Genomic DNA, 16,265 nt, shown 5'->3' with positions numbered 1-16,265 from the left:
GGCCTTGGGCGAATGCTGGGAGAACCGGTTCTAGTTCAGGAAGTCGGAGAGGCTGGTAGGAAGAATTTCTCTAGAGAAAGCGATCATACTGTCAGACTGTGTCAGAGGCTGTCTACTGGCAGAGAAGAGACAATGAAGAGGCAAGTGGAGGGGGTCCTAAGGAAACCACTCTAAAGGGGAGCTTGATTTGTGTGTCCTGGAATTAGGGTGGAGAGAGAGACTACCTCAGGACTCAGAAAGGGAAGGTAGCTGAGCTAGGGAGGCAAAGTTGTGGCTGAGAGAGATGGTGCCTACATCCAGATGGGCCCTACGAATGGTGCCAGCCTGAGGGGGCAGGAAGGGAGGAGGGAATGGGCTCCCCAACAAGGGAGGAAGGAAAGCCAACAGAGGAATGGGAAACCAGGAGGTAGAAGGAAGCACACCAGAGAAGGCATTGCCCGTAGGCAGTCACTACAAATGGGACATTCATAAGGATGGAGGGGTGTCTCCAAAAAACCCCATCAAAGCATCCCACATTTGAGATAATCCCAGAATGCCCTGACTCCAGAATGTAATCTCATCACCCGGATTCTGTGCAATTTTTCTCTGACGTCTCCTTTCCATAGGCTAGACCCTGACTGGGCAAAAGAACAGTAACACGGTGAGTGAGAGAGGAGGTAGGACTCTAAGACCTTCCACACTGCAAGCTTCCAAGACCAAACCCAGCCAAGAAGATGTGTGTGTGTGTGTGTGTGTGTGTGTGTGTGTGTGTGTGTGTGTGTGTGTGTAGTTATGAGGGAGGGGACAGGCGGGGACTAAAATTTAAAATATATGAGGAGTCGAGTCTTGATTTCAATGTACTAAATTTTTAATTTATGGATAAACCATTTTGATTGATGAAGCTGAGCTTGAGAGGAAAAGTCAGGTGTCAGTCCAGAGCGGTGGAAGGAAGAACCAGGGGATAGCACAGATCGATACCTTATTAAGTCCAATTCAGTCAATAAACTGATCACTTTTATTTGAAGAAGCCCAAGGCCTCTTTCTGGGCTGGATATGCCCTGGCCAGGTACGGGAGCAGAGGGAACAAAGGGCCAAACCACCATCAGAAAAATGGGCCCCATGTCCTGGGACATGTTGTGGCTTCTGGGTACCAGGGCGCCTGCCCAGAAACTACTGGGTGTTTGGGTGATGAGACTTGGACTGGGCTCTCCAGAAAGAAAAGCGGAACTCAGAGTAGAGTCGACGGCCCACAGGCCCTGTGCCCGCAGCCCAGCACAGCCCCTCAGGTGACCTGCCTTCCACTCACTCCCTGGCCCGGATGTTTGCCTTTCCTCTCTTCCCACATAGAGATCTGAATGGAAATGGCCTTTCTTCCCCCTCTGCTGATGAGAATTCGTTGGCAGTGAGCCTTTTCAGCGTGCATTTCCTTCCCAGGGAAGCTGATGCCTTCGCAAATGAATTCCTTGCCTTGACATGGAGAATAGCTGCAGCCTATCTCTCACTGAGGCCCCGTTATTTCTGGATCCTGGGAGAACAATGCCTGGGGCCACTTTTGTCCCAACAAAGCAGGAACTGGCCAGCTTAGTGCTCAGGGAATAGCCTGGGTGGGAATCTCCCTCTGTCCCCTGCAGGGTCATGGCTTCATGACCCCCAGGAAGGACTTGGATTGGGTAGGTCAGGGGCGTGGGGAGCTGGGACCAGGGCCAGTGATCACAGACATCCAGGCCTTTAGCTATGGCCTCCACTGAAAGTAAAAAATGAATCTCTATTCTGACAGCAGTCTGACCGTGGAGAGGTGATTTCGCATATCTGAATCCTTTCATCCATAAAGGAAGGACAAAAATGTGACCCCCCCCCCCAGGGAGTGGTTGGGGTGATTAAATAAGAAAGAGTATGGAAACGACTGAGAACAGTATAGGCACATAGAAGGGATGCGGTAAATGTCGCTAGCTTAAAAGTCAAAACCCCCCCATGCCACAGGCAGCCTTCTTTGGTCATCCACTTTATGCTGACATGCCTATTAGCTCATCATCCCACTGGCCATTCTCCAAAGGCCACGGTGGGAGCTCGAAGGACGGCCTGTGACCAGGTGGAGTGTTGTTAGGGTAGGCTGCTGGCGGGCTGCCAGTCACCAGTAGATCCACAATCCAAGGAGTGGACCTTGTCATTCCAGCTTTGCAATCAATCTCTTATATCCTATGATCTCTCTCAGTGATGGAGACTTAGAGGCCAAGTATAGTCACATGTGGCCCGTGGGTAAGCCAGGCTGCTAATGTGTTGATACCAAGGAGAGGATGGGAGAGAAGGGGAGGTACCTCTCCAATGCCAGAGTGCTCACAAGGCTCTGTCCGAGATGCTAATGTCCCCAGTTTTGAGGTTCCCGCTCCTCAGGAGAGAACCACACGACTCACTCTTCTGCAGGGTACCCATTTTTCTGAATTCTCTTGCAGATTAGTTCCTGCCCCCTGTGCCTTCATCAAATATGTTGATAACACTGATTATGTCACTATGAAGTAGATGTTGCTACAGGCCTGGGGAGACCTCAGTATCCTCTCATTATGTGTTGATTTAATTAATATAGCATTACCAGCCTCCAACTGACTGAGTGAAGAGGAATACTGGACATGGTCCAGTCTCCGGAGGCCTCAGATCATCCCAGCTGTCAGCCCCTTAGAAAGCCTCTGTGCAAGAATGACCTCCAGCCCACTAGGAGGGGGCAGTTCTGGCTCTGCGTCAGAATGACTATCGCACCATATCAATGTCTGAAGAAACACACCTCTGGCTTCCTCTAAGCTATTATTCCACTCGTGCCATAGCCAAAGGCACGACTCAGAGCAAGAATTTGGGGGACCAGGAAACAGCTGCAATAGGAGAAGATAAAGACGAGAGTTCAGACCAGAGGCTGCTCAGAGCGGGAAGGTTTCGAACTTGCTGCACATTGTCTCGCTGAACTTCGCTACTGGAAATGAAGTGTGCATTTTGCTGAGCTGTAGTCAAATTCTGTGCTGTGAGTCATTTTCACGTCGTTGTTGTTAAATCTCGGGTCCATGGGTAGAGATTCCCACTACTAGACCTGCTCCTCCTGGGCTTCCCCAGGTGAATATAGGCTCTGGCTCTGGGCCCAGATACAGCATAGGCCCAGGATGCTGCTTCACAACAGAGCCCTGGTGGGTGTGGTTCGCCAGGCCCAGTGGTGGCAGAAGCGAGTGAGATGATGCAGGGCATCCCAGGACAGTTCCAGAGCTCTAGAATTGGCCCCTAAGCTGTTTCCGGGGAGTAAAACTGACAGGAAGCTCATTGTAACCCAAGAACCCACTCAGGCTGCATGCGCTGGGGCCCATGCAAAGCGTCTCAGTAAAAGAGAAAAAAAAAGAAGCCCAGACCCCATTATTAGAGAAGAAAAAAACTGGCTTATGAGCTACCTCAACTCCTGACACCTCTGGGTGCAGTCTCAGTGATGGAGACTTAGGCAAACATTCCTCTTCTGAGATAACTGAGGTGTCTCTGTTCTTGATATGGCAGGAGCCCACATTAAACCATCCTCAGTCAAAGAAATAACTAAACACTGAGAAGTCCTTGAACATACAACAGCTTCTCATGACCATTGCACGATGATCTGTGCTTTTTGTTTGGGACTTAAATGCCTTCATTTATTGAGCGACTCCTCTACTCCACAGTCTGAGAGGTGGGCCCTCTTCACACGTTACATTCTTCAAGCCTCAGAAGCCAGAACTGGGTGGGTGGATAGCATTAGCTCCATTTTGTAGATGAAGAAACAGATTAGCAAAATAAACTTTTAACCCCCATTACAAATAGGGATGTAAAATAACGTAACCACTTTGAAAACAGTCTGACAGCTCTGCAAAATGTTAAACATAAGATAATTATATGACCCAACAATTCTACTCCTAGGTACATACCCAAGAGAATCAAAAACAAGTATCTACAGAAAAATTGTATAAGAATGTTCATAGCAGCATTATCCATAATAGCCCAGGTGGAAACAACCCCAGCATCCAACTACTGAAGAACAGAGAAACAAAATGTGGCATAGCCACACAACAGGTGACTATAACATAGGAGAGTCTTGAGAACACAGCACTAAGTGAAAGAAGCAAGACACAAAAGACCACATTTAATTCCATTTATATGAGATGTCCAAAATAGGCAAATCTATAGAGACAGAAAGTCACTTAGTGGTTACTTAGGGCAGAGGGTAGGGAGAATTGAGAGTGCCTGTTAATGGGTATGGGGTTTCTTTTTGGAGTGATGAAAATATTCTAAATGAAGATTATGGTGATGGTTGCACAGCTCTGTAAAATATACTAAAACCATTGAATTGTACACTCTAAATGGATGAATTTTATGGCATGTAAATTATATCTCAATAAAACTCTTTAAAAAAATAACATGGCTTGTTGAACTCTAATGGATACCTTTGAATTTAATGTTTAGGACTGTTTTTCCAAGAAGAAGAAACCAAGTTCATCTATGTGTAATGGTAGAAAGCACAGAGCTCTAGTAACAAGTAGATCTGGACTTGTGTGACCTTGAGCAAGTTACTTAATCCTGGGCCGATTTCTAAGACTTTTATGAAGGCGAAATGAGATAATATCTGTCACAAACTGCTATACAGACTTGTAATTGAGTATATATTAATTCTAGCCTTTCATTTTCTAGAAAGGGGACTCAGAAGAACAAGTCCAGTCTCAGTCTTGAAAAAGGATGAGGCTGGGAGTCATGAGACCACAGCAGAAGTTTAGGAATAGGGATAGAGCTGAAGCCTGCCATAACTCCTACAGCCCAATGTGAAGACTTAGGCTTAGTAACCACTTTAAAATTCAAGACTTGGGTTCTACCAATAACCAAATGGTGACACCGAGTCTCAGGCTGGTAGACCTTGCAATTTTAAACACCTCTTTGCCCTGGGCATGCTTGGTTCTGCAATTTATGGACAGCCTGAGGAGGGTGTGGAGGCTCCATCTATAGGGACTGAGACTTCAGAAGCAGGACCATCTATTTGCCCATACTTTGCCCTGGAAAAAATAAAATGTTAAAGGGCCCTGTCGACTTTAATATTCTCTAATTAACAACGTATCTTGGAAACTATTCAATAGTTCTAATTATTTGCAATTAAATATATTTATATTATTGCCACTTACCAACTTTCAAAAGTATCATTTGACCTCTAGCTCTAAAATATTTGAAAATTAGTGTATTTGTTTTCTTTTTTCCTCCCAGAACCTTGGTAAATGTACTATTTCTGCACTGGAATGATGTATGAAACTTATATTCTGTATTATAACCATAATTTCCACCTATGTTTTGATTCTTAGTCCTACAGTTATATGGATTCAATGCTCACCACCATTCCTTTGGCCAAGGTCTCTTCACTAATTTCTTAGTTGAAAAAAATTTGCCTTCTTGTAATTTCTTCAAAAAGTGGTCAATAGAGCTGATGGTCTTATGTATTTGCAAATGTCTTCTGCTTTTATACTTGATCAACATGTTTGCTGGGTATGAAAATCTAGGATTCCTCACATTGTCTTTCCATATTTTGAAAATGTGTCAAACATTGTGGGGAAGCTTAATATGTCTGATGTTTCTCCTGTTGGTTGGAATGCTCACAGGATTCCTTTTTTTTGAAGTCTAGTTACTTTACTATGATTTGATGTTTAGTGTATCAGTTTTTCTTGGGATATGGTATGCCCTTTCATAGTAGAAATTCAGTCTTTTTCACTTCTAGAAATATTCTTGAATAATTTTTGAGTATTCATTTTCTTCTATTTGCTTGGTTCCTTTCTATGAAGATACTAGTTGTGGATCTCGTTTGATTGATGTCCCGTTTATTATTTTCACATCATTTTTGTCAACTTTTTTTCATTTACAATTTATTTTGCTTACTTTTCAATCCTCTCCTTTGTGTCCTTCTTGTATTTTCATCAATGTTCTTGTGTGTGTGTGTGTGTGTGTGTGTGTGTGTGTCAATGTGAGTTTTATTTCTCTTTGTCTCCTCCCTGGACTCTCTGCTACTGGGCTATACAGTATAATGGTTAAAAGTGAGGGCTCTGAAACCAAGGTTTGATCTCACTTATCAGAATGTAACTGGTTAAGTTACTTTGGAACCTCATCTTTAAATTTAGTAAAATGAGAGCATCTACCTTGTAAGGATTGATGACTTAATACATGCAAAGCACCCTGAACTATAATGGGCACATTTTAAGGTCTGTTTGTGAATTCAAAAAAGGAGATGATGATGATGACAATTATAACAATAATAACAATAATCATAGCTGTTTCTTTCCCTGAGCTCTTATATTTCTGCTTTGAGGTCTTAGGTCAACTTCTTTTTTTTTTTTTCCTTCAAGGTGATATGGTCATAATTTTCATCTACTGATGGTCATATTTTTCTGGTGCCTCTTTCTAATTATTTTTCTTGCACCTTATGTTTTTCTTGTCACACGTTTGTATAGATCCTGTACTGGTTATTATTATTATTCTTCTTTTTTGATTATTACTTATCTTTCAGTGAGGCTAGTTCTTCCTGGACCAGACATTTGCAGGACATCCCTATGTACAGGTCAGCCTGAATTTCAGACCAGCAGAAATCGTCCTCATGATTAAAGTTGTGTATGTGAGTGAATATTTTTAAATGTCTCTTTAAATTAAAAGCATCTGAGCACTTGTCCGGTTTCCTCTTTACTGCACTTGGACAGGGTCAGACAGGGGTACCTGAGTCATCAAGTCGGCAAGGCAGAAAGTCATGTTACCTGGTGTGAAAACACAGCTGATTGGAAACACCTCACAAATACGGGAACCCGCTTTCTCTATGGAGGTTCTTGTGCACAGCGAGACCAAGTCCCACCAGAAAGGCCTCAGAGGAAAAAAAAAAAAGACACTGCCTCAAAAACACATGGCCTTTACAAAGTACGTGGTGAAACTTCAGAGCTGTCAGACCAATTGCTCAGAGAAAGAGGCACTTGAGAAGGTCATCAAGATAGAGAGAAGTGCATTGCCCCCATTTCTGTTTCACCTGAACCACTGACAGGATATTCATGAAAACCCAGTGGGACCTGAAGGAAGGGTAAGGAGACCTGAAGTGTGAATTCTCTGCCTAGCAGTTTAAAGAAATGTTTTTCACACATCATCATCAATTCTGTGTCCCCCAAATCTCCTAGAGTGACAGCAATCAAAATTGATTTGGGGAATTTATTCCACAAATTAAATTTACTGGGTCCCAATACAGAAGCTCTGTGGCTTTGTCTCACCAGCAGTGATAGAACCTGAGGGTTTGAGGCATGACATGTAAAAAATAAAAAGCATTTGACCATCTGGCACAACTGAATAGTTTAAAAGTGGACACAGGTGCAGTTTTCAGCTCTGGGAACCAGAGTTGGCAGAGCCATCTGAAATTGGACAACTTGGTGTGATTTTAGGAAGGCTCAAGTCTTCCAAACTGACTGCCTCCTTTTCTCCAAGCTCACTGGGTTTTTTAGGTGCTACATAGATCAGCTAGCGCATTGTTATAGGAAGCCATCCCTAAAATTTTGTTTCAAGAGAGCTCTTTTGTGGACAGTTTTCTGGTCTCGATTCATGGTTTTCAGCTAGAGAGAGCTCACCCAGCGTCTAGCTCATGGGTATTCTCTTGTTATATGTCGCATCTACGTGCAGCAGCACTCCCTGCGCACGACCACAGACGCTGTTTCTCTAGGTGGCACACGGAATCACGAAGGGAGGAGTGCTCCTGTGAAGAGCTGCTGATAGAGAAGGCAGGGTTCCAGTGTATGGGGGATGGTCTGGCTTGGCCAGCAGTGCATACTCCAAGCCTACTCTTTCTAGTCCATCTTGTTTCATAATTGACCCTTTATGTAGACCTGGGAAGGTTGGATGTGAAAGTAAAAAATTGATCTTTAAACTGAGCTTCCTTATACAGATTCCTATGTCACTTACTACGAGGGTCAAAATCATTGGGTGTGGGTTGGGGTCTAGGAGTTAGCATGTCTGACAGCCCCTCAGGTTGTTCTAATGTAGGCGGGGTCCATGAACTATGCCGTGATAAACACTGCTATGCAAGATGATTCATAGATAATAAAATGTATTTTGTCATCGTGAAAGAGAATGAATGGGCTTATTCTCCCCTTTCTCTGTCTGCTCCTAACCACTAACTGGCGATTCAATGGCAGGGTCAGGATTAGTCAACTTTGACCCAGAAATAAAAAACAAGGATGTCCTCTGGACTGTTAGGTGAGCTGATGAACTTCTATCTTGTTTTCAAACACACATGCACACATGCACCCCGCATGTAAGCACAGAAAACTGCATTTCTTGGTTCAAATGAAGACAAAATTGGTCATTTCATGTTGTTCTATTGAGTGGAAATTGGAAATTCGAGATCATTGTCGAAGAGTTCTACCCACGTTGCTTCACCCATTTTAAAATTCCTTGCAGCATTTTTTTCTTAAGGGCCAGACCAATGTCTTCTATCTTTTTGGGCCCTCTACAGGGCTAAGAACATAGTCCATTCTCCGTAAACACAATAATTCCACGAGAAGCAATAGAGCATGATTAAGAGTGTGACTTTGGAGCCAGTTATGTGGGTTTGAATCTGCCACTTGCTAGCTGTGTGGCTTTGGACAACCTTTCTGTGACTCAGTTTCTTTATCAGTAAAATGGGGATGATAACAATAATGCATGCCTCAAGATTGTTGTGAGGAATAAATTAGTTGATGTAAAGTCCATAGAAAAGTGCTCGACATACAATAAGTGCTAAATGTGCTTGCCACCATTATTATGATGTTGTTATAGTGATGATAACCAAAACCATCTGATAGGACCAAAGTGGTCTAACACTGGTCTCTAACATTCTTTCAGTATCTGGGGATGCGCACATTGCACTATTCTTAAGTGGAAGCAAGGTTCAAACTGTCCTGAAATATAATTCATCTTTTCTACATTTTGTGTTACTTAAAGGAACATTTTACAAGGCGACGGCCTGTTAAAAAAAATCCATGGAGGAAAAGCAAAATTTCTTTGTACCTGCTTATGTTAGAAGGTCCCACACCTTTCAAGTTACGGTTTATCAGTAGAGCTGAACACTTTTTTTGTTGTTGTTGTTAATACAGTATAATAAAGCAATTTCTTCCAAAAAGCAGATTTTTTTCCTTCTTCATATTTCTCACTACCTGGAGTACAGAGATGTTTCCAGTTTGGCTTTGATGCAGAGGAGAGGTTGTTTCTTTTCCTTTCTTATTTTAGAATTGGGTTCCCTGTGCAGGAGTGATTCATATCAGGTCACACTGAGTCATGAAACCTATGAACATGAATTGCCAGAACACGCTTCAAGTTTTACAGCTTATGTGAACATTTAGGAAGTAACATTTCACTACTGCTTTAAGTTTTATAAAAATGGATGTAGGGAAGATGAGGGACCATTATCTCCATATCCGAATTTTAAGCAACTCAAGATTTTCCAAAATATAGAAAGTATAAAAATTTTGCCAAAAGACAGCACAGAGTAGGAGAGTTAAAATATTCATAAGGTAGTTAGTATTTATTTGTAAGGCTATATATTTATAAGGCTGCCTTTCAGCAGGCTATTATTGTTCTTGGCATAGAAGACACCAGCGACATTGATTGTACAGTTGAAAATAAATCTCTCTTCATTGGAATCCCAATAAATAGGACCCCCGGCCTGGCCGTGTCAGGGGCCAAGCCATGATGGGGTCTTCCTTGGGGTTTTCCAAACTGGAACTAAGAGAATACAGTCTTTCTCTCTCCGGTGGAGAACTGTGTGAGTATCAGAAGCTTCTTTTCTATCTGTAGAGAAACTATTGTAAAAGAATAAAGTCATTATGTAAACAAAAAGATAATAAGAGCTCAGAGGACTGAGTGCCAAAAGCAGCCACCATTTAGAGGTCAGGAAGATGAGGAAAGACTGGCAAAGTTCTATGTCACAATAAAAATTCAATCGAGAAAATGAACCTTTTTCAGGACTTACTGTGGATCAAATTATCTTCATTCACTCCTTGTTTCATGGTAATAGCTAACATTTTAAAACTAAAGACTCCCAAATTTTTATATCAAGCTCTGTTCTTTCTCCTTGAACTAACTCTTACTTGAAAAATCCACTTGGGTGTCTTAGAGGTGTCTCAAATTTGATGTGTTCAAAACTGAACTTCCGATCTTCCTCCGTAAAATGTGCTCCCCAGCATCTCCATTTCAGTTACTGGCAACTTCCTCCTAAATTTGGAGTCTTTTGATGTCTCTCTTTCTCACATGCCTCATATAATATCAGGAAATACCTCAACTTTGCCAGATACGCAGGCTCTAATCATTTGTCACCCTCTCCACTGACACCGCATGGTCCAAGCTCCATTGTTTCTTGCCTGAATTATTCTAATAGCTTCCATGTTTGTCTCCTTGCTTCCTTCTTGCCCTCCCAACCACACAGCAGTCAGTGAATGGCTCCTCATCTCACTTTAAGTCGGACCATATGACTCTTCTACTTTGGATCCTTCAAATACAGAGTAAAAATCTTTACCATGACCTATAAAACCCTATAGGAATAAAAATAAAAAATTTCTGTTCAACCAAACTCCCCTCCTCTTTAGCTTTACTTCCTTCTACCTCCCCGCCCCTCACCCCAACCTCCACTCTGTCACAGCCTCAGTCCCTTCCCTTTGCTGACCTCAGACAAGGTAGCACATGCCCACACCTCTACCTCAGGGTCTTCACACTTGCTGTTCCTTCGGCCCCAAACACACACCTGCCAGACAGCAGCATGGCCAGCCCCCTCCCTCCTTTAGGTATCTGTTCATATTTCATACCAGGAGTCTTCCCTAAATGTTCTACCTAGAAGAGCACCCCTTCCCTTGCCTTTCCTTATAACACACATTATTTATGTCCTCCCACTTACAATATATGCTCCATGAGACTAGGAGTTTTTTGTTCATTACTTGTCTTCTTAGCACCTAGAACCATGCCCACCACATAGCAGGCACACAAAAGATATCAGAATCCTTCCAACACACCTCACATTTCAACCTCTCTTACCTACACTGGCTTGAATTAGTCCTCATACCGGTGTTCATCTTAAATTTTACCTGTCACATTTCTTAATGTAGCGGATTACTTAATGTTTTTCTCTACATCTTCCTATCTTCCCATTGACTATTTATTAATTCCTGAAACAGCTGCCATTTAACAAAATTTTCAGCATTTAGAAAAAGTTCAGTTCTCCTTTGCTACTATATTACACTATTATATTGTGACTGTAGTAACTCATTTTTTCAACTGACTTAATATTTGAAAGTCATGAAACATTCATTTTCCCCTGAAACTATAGCCTGTTTTCACATGAAATCACAAATCAGAGCAGAACAGTGAAATGCAGAATTCTACAGCCCGGTCCCCAATTAGAAACATATTCTCTCGCCTTTGAATTATCCAAGCTTGTTTACTTCTTCCATTTCTCCTTTCTGCTGTTCAAACTTTAATCATCTCAGGATTTCTTCTAGCACTAGCCCACTGGCAGGTAAGAAAGCATGTACGTATCAAATCAGTTTTCTTGTCTGCTTGATCACAGTCATAACCAAAAAACAAAAGTCACGGTGGTCCAAGAATATTGGCTAAAATGGGGATGGGAAAGTAATTTAAGTTCATTTCTCTGTCATCCTTGGTCTCCTGCTCTAAAGGTCCACAATAACTCTAAGATCTCTCTGCAAAGATTGTCAATAAATACAAGAGTAATTTTCCATCAGGGAAGAACTCAAACTCTTGGCTAATACAAGTCACCTTTGATCTTCCTTTGATGCTAGTCCTCTTGACTTTTTAAGTCTACTTCATTACAAAATGTCCCAGTGTTTTTAATGGGCCCATGTGATTTTTTATCTACCCTTAGGTAGCATTGCTTTCAAAAAACTAAGAATAAACTTGCAAAAAAATATCAATCCCCATACCATTTTTATACTTTTGATTTTTATTTCTAAAATGGCATTAATGGGATTTTAAAATGTCACCGTGGGCTCATTTATTTCAACTTCCACCTATTGACTTAAACTCTTGACATCTGGAATCTATTGTTAAGACTGGATGTCAAAAAAGAAACTTTAAAAATATGTCAAGGGATTAAATTTTCTGAAAATTGTAGCTTTAAAGAAATTTGTCAATATTACTTCTGGGTACGTAACTACAAGTGAGAGTATTGAAGAGACATTGGCATATCCATGTTCACAGCATTCACAATGGCCATGAGGTGGAAGCAAACCCAAGCAACTGTCGAAGGATGAGTCCATAAACAAAAGGTAGTAGGTATATACAATGCAATGCTACACAGCTTTCCAAACAAAGGAAATCCTGTCACATGCTACAAAAATGGATGAACCCTGAGGACACCATGCTAAGAAATCAGTCAAAAAAAGGACAAATGCTGTGACTTAAATGAGGTCTCTGAAGTAATCAAATTCGTAGAAGAAATGCAAATTCAAAGAAATACAAAGTACAATGGTGGTTATCAGGGTCTGTGAGAAGGGCAAAAAGGGCAGCTGTTAATGGCTATAGAGTTTAGTTCTGTGAGATGTGACGTTCTGAAGCTCTGTTACACAAAAACATAAATATACTTACTACTACTGTACTCTTAAAAATGGTTAAGATGATAAATTTTTTTACCCCCCACAAAAAGCAAAACATATTTGCATCATTTTGCAAGTAGATCTTCGAAGGAGATGGGGTAGGACAGACGTTTATAACATATATGTAGCATTTACCTGTATAATACAATTTCCTTTTAAACCATGCACACAAAAAGTCTCATAAACTTAGAATTTATTAAATACATCAAGTATCGAGCATACTAAATTATAGTTTATTAGGGAGGAATGACTAAGTGCACGTACTGAAGAAAATTGGGTATTGTCTTATATTTGATATTTGTGATTATCTGATATATGTCTATCATCTCCACTAAGCAGACAGTAAGCTCCAGCGTCTAGTTTTGTTCACCATAAGTATTTACTATTTATAAACACTTGGAGATGGTAGTAAAACCCCAGGTCTAAGCACTGAATTCAAATGTAATAAGATATATACCATAAAGGAGGCAGAATCAACTTTCAAAAAACTAATTTTAATCAAAACAAAAAATTGTTGATCATTAACAAGTTTATAAAACAGTGATTTAGTTACATAAATAAATTGATATCAGTGTATCAAATCTTAATTACTTTCAACTTCATGAGCATGTTTACATGGGTGATGAAGTACAACCTTTTTTTTTTTCTTTTTACCTATTATAATAAATAAAATGGAGCGCATGAAATAGTTCTTCTAAACAAAAATACCTACAAACATACCTCTAGCATGTTCTCTAATGAAGGGAACAAGAGACACTGGACAACTTTTGCACCAAAACATAAAAATTGCTTTAAAAAGCACAAGGTTACAGAACCATCAGCTAAAGTAAAGACACTATACTGTAACCAAAGTTGGTATTTAATAATATAATGAACAGTTTGGTAGTTAGATCTCCAGTTTGGTTATTTTAAAGCATTAAGACAAGGCAAGATAGAAGGCTGCTTTTGTTTTGAGTAATTCTAGAGAAAATAAAATATATTTTAAAAAAAAAGAGAAAGAAAACTGAAAAGTAGAACAGTCATACCTACACAACTTTCTGTCCTGCACAAAGTCAAAATACCTATGCAGAATAGACATATAATATATATAATGTTATTTGTGCACAAAGGTTAGCTTATTATTAGCTCACTGCAAAGGCGTTATGTATTATATGTCAATTGTTGTGGAAAACATTTTGCGTTTTGTGTCAAAAGGATATTTCTTTTAAGTTTCCTAGGCTAGGAGGCACGAACCCCAATTCCGGCATACTGTATATTCTTAATGCTAAGGCTTGCTGCTCTGGCTGTGTATTTTGTTGTCCCTCTTTCTTCTAGTGCCTGTTACAAGCATGTGTGGTGTAGTGGTTGTTGTTGGTGTGTGTGTGTCTTGTGTCTGTGTGTATTCATATATATGTATACATAAGTTGTATATATATACATATATAATTTCTCCCAATAGATCTCGGTCCAACCATGCAATCCAAAAGGTGGCTCTGCATAGATGCCCAGCATGAAGTTCACCGCCTGAGCCAACCCTGAAGCAAGGCGCACTTTTAGTCCTTCTGATAGGTTTTCTCTCAGCTTTTTTGTTTTTGTTTAAAACCAAGCTACTGCAGCTTCAAGTATTTTGCATTACATAGAATATTTTTTTATAAATTAGTTAATGTTATATTTTCAATATTCAGACATATACTATAATATATATACAGTACAATAAATGCTCTCATTCTTTTTTTAATTTTTTTTTTTTGATAAATCCCTGAGAATGTATGTTGACAGTCGCTAAGTTTCCACATGCACAAGCATTGTGTGCCATGCTTCTGGACGAACAGCACTGCAAAGCCACGTGGGTCAGCCTTTTAACTATTAGTATTTCATTTTGTTGGTTTGTTTAAATATGCTGAAAATGTAAAGATGAGTTACAAAGGAGTAAAGCTGAATCCATTCGAGGTACTTATCACAGGATGGAGGTGTTTTGTTTGGTTTTTAAAGCCATTTCAATTATTTTTTTTTTTTGAGGCTGTGAACGTATACAGAAAACAGGAGAGCTATGTGGACTTTTGCCACTTGACAACATATACTCAGTGTAAACCAAACCTTTTTAACCTCTCTCTCATACAAAACCAAAAAAAAAGAAAAAAAAGAATTAAAAAAATATAATAAAAGAAAAGGAAAATAAGAAGAAAAAGGGAAGAAAATTAAAACACACAAACTTTCACAACATGTCAATTTAGTCTGCAAACGCAATATAACTATACACATATAATACCGGTGTGGCTCTGTTCTTTAAGTTAAAAAGGGTACAAAGGCAGGCTCAAGTAAAAACAAACCAACCCTCCCATTCCCACCCCCCCACCCCCATTCATACAAGTTCTATCAACCAAACCTCTCCCGAACCAACATCATCAGTTTCTTTTTGCCTTTGTAGATTTGTTTCAGGTTGTCAATGAACTGTGTAAACTGAATGTGTCCATCATGCGCCATTAAGAAGGTCTCTCGGGCCTTGCTGAGGAACTCTATAAACTCACTATAGTGCCGAGGACTGATGTGTGTGAGTCGTGAGTGCGTTGTGTTGATGTAGGCCCCGATTGTGGCATCCAAGAGCTGCCTCAAGGGGGCTTTGTCCAGTGACATGAGCTTACCAGAGTTCCTCCTTCCATGAAGTCCCACCATGCCAGGAGTGGTCAGAGTGCATCTGCGCAAAATGTCTGACAGTACCGTTGCACACTTGACACTCTTGACCACCAGAGGTATTATAGCTGCAAGCTCATTTTTACCAAGGGAGTGGCTGAGCGCACAGGCCCACAAAACGTCATTAATGGCAGGGTGTGTGTCCTGATTGTAGCTCAGGTTGAGATGGGTCATGGCCAGGGTGGCCAGTTTGTAGGCCCTCATGGGGTACCCACGGTGCTCCATGTACCGTGCTATCGTAAAGAGCTGGGTGTAGCTCATGCCAGTTGTAGCAGCGTCGAGAACAATTTGGTACGCCGTCTCAAAAGCTATGTGGTCCTTTTCACACAGGGTCAGCGCAGAGAGGGCACAGTTCTGAGGGTCCTTCATGGCGCACTGCAACGCGAGTGTCCGAGCACTGCTGGCCAGCTTTTCCTGCTGATGGCAGTCCAGGTGGAGGCGGACGATGGTGCTGTTGGACATCACGGTGGTTGCAACTATACTTGTGGCCTCGGTGGGAGTGAAGAGCGTAAACCAGCTCTGCATGATGCTGTCCAGGGCATAAACACCTGCGAGGAACACAGACGAACCCTATTACTGACAAGGAGGCTGCCTAGAGGTCTTGCCTTATTTCCATTTTATCATCAATGCTTACGTTGTTAACCATCGCAGGACAGGAGCTAGGCCAGAAAATCCTGTAAGGTAATGTGCCTGGGAGCGATCCTTTAAAATAAGGTTATTATAGACTGTTATTCAGTGAAATGCCTGAAAGGAATATGAACTTCCTGTAATAAAGAACTAATCCTCTCAGTAGCTGGTATTTGCACTGTGCTGCTTGCCATTTCAGACAATGGTTTTTTGCTAATGAGCTCTAGTTCACTGGGGCCTCCTGTCAGTTACCCACCACAGCATTTGAGCCTGAAAAACTACAAACCTCAGCAAAGTAGGGAGTTTGTGTTTGTGTATAAGTTTAAAGTGCACAAGATATAAAATGATTAAGACACACAA

General features: G+C 41.1%; 1 protein-coding gene across 1 annotated transcript in view; it reads right to left on the bottom strand.

Moving 5' to 3' along the window:
• Positions 1–13,081: 13,081 nt before the first annotated feature.
• ZSWIM6 (zinc finger SWIM-type containing 6) overlaps positions 13,082–16,265 on the bottom strand; it is a 166,860-nt gene continuing 163,676 nt past the window's right edge. Inside the window, exon 14 of the mRNA XM_039870000.1 lies at positions 13,082–15,826. Coding sequence (XP_039725934.1) covers positions 14,964–15,826 — 863 coding nt within the window. The 3' untranslated portion in view covers positions 13,082–14,963. The remainder of the gene's footprint in view (positions 15,827–16,265) is intronic.

The sequence above is a fragment of the Pteropus medius genome, unplaced genomic scaffold, assembly GCF_902729225.1.
Source record: "Pteropus medius unplaced genomic scaffold, Ma_sr-lr_union100, whole genome shotgun sequence".
Classification (NCBI taxonomy): Eukaryota; Metazoa; Chordata; class Mammalia; order Chiroptera; family Pteropodidae; genus Pteropus; species Pteropus medius.
Note: the sequence above shows the minus strand (reverse complement) of the source record. Positions and strands in the feature narration are given on the sequence as shown.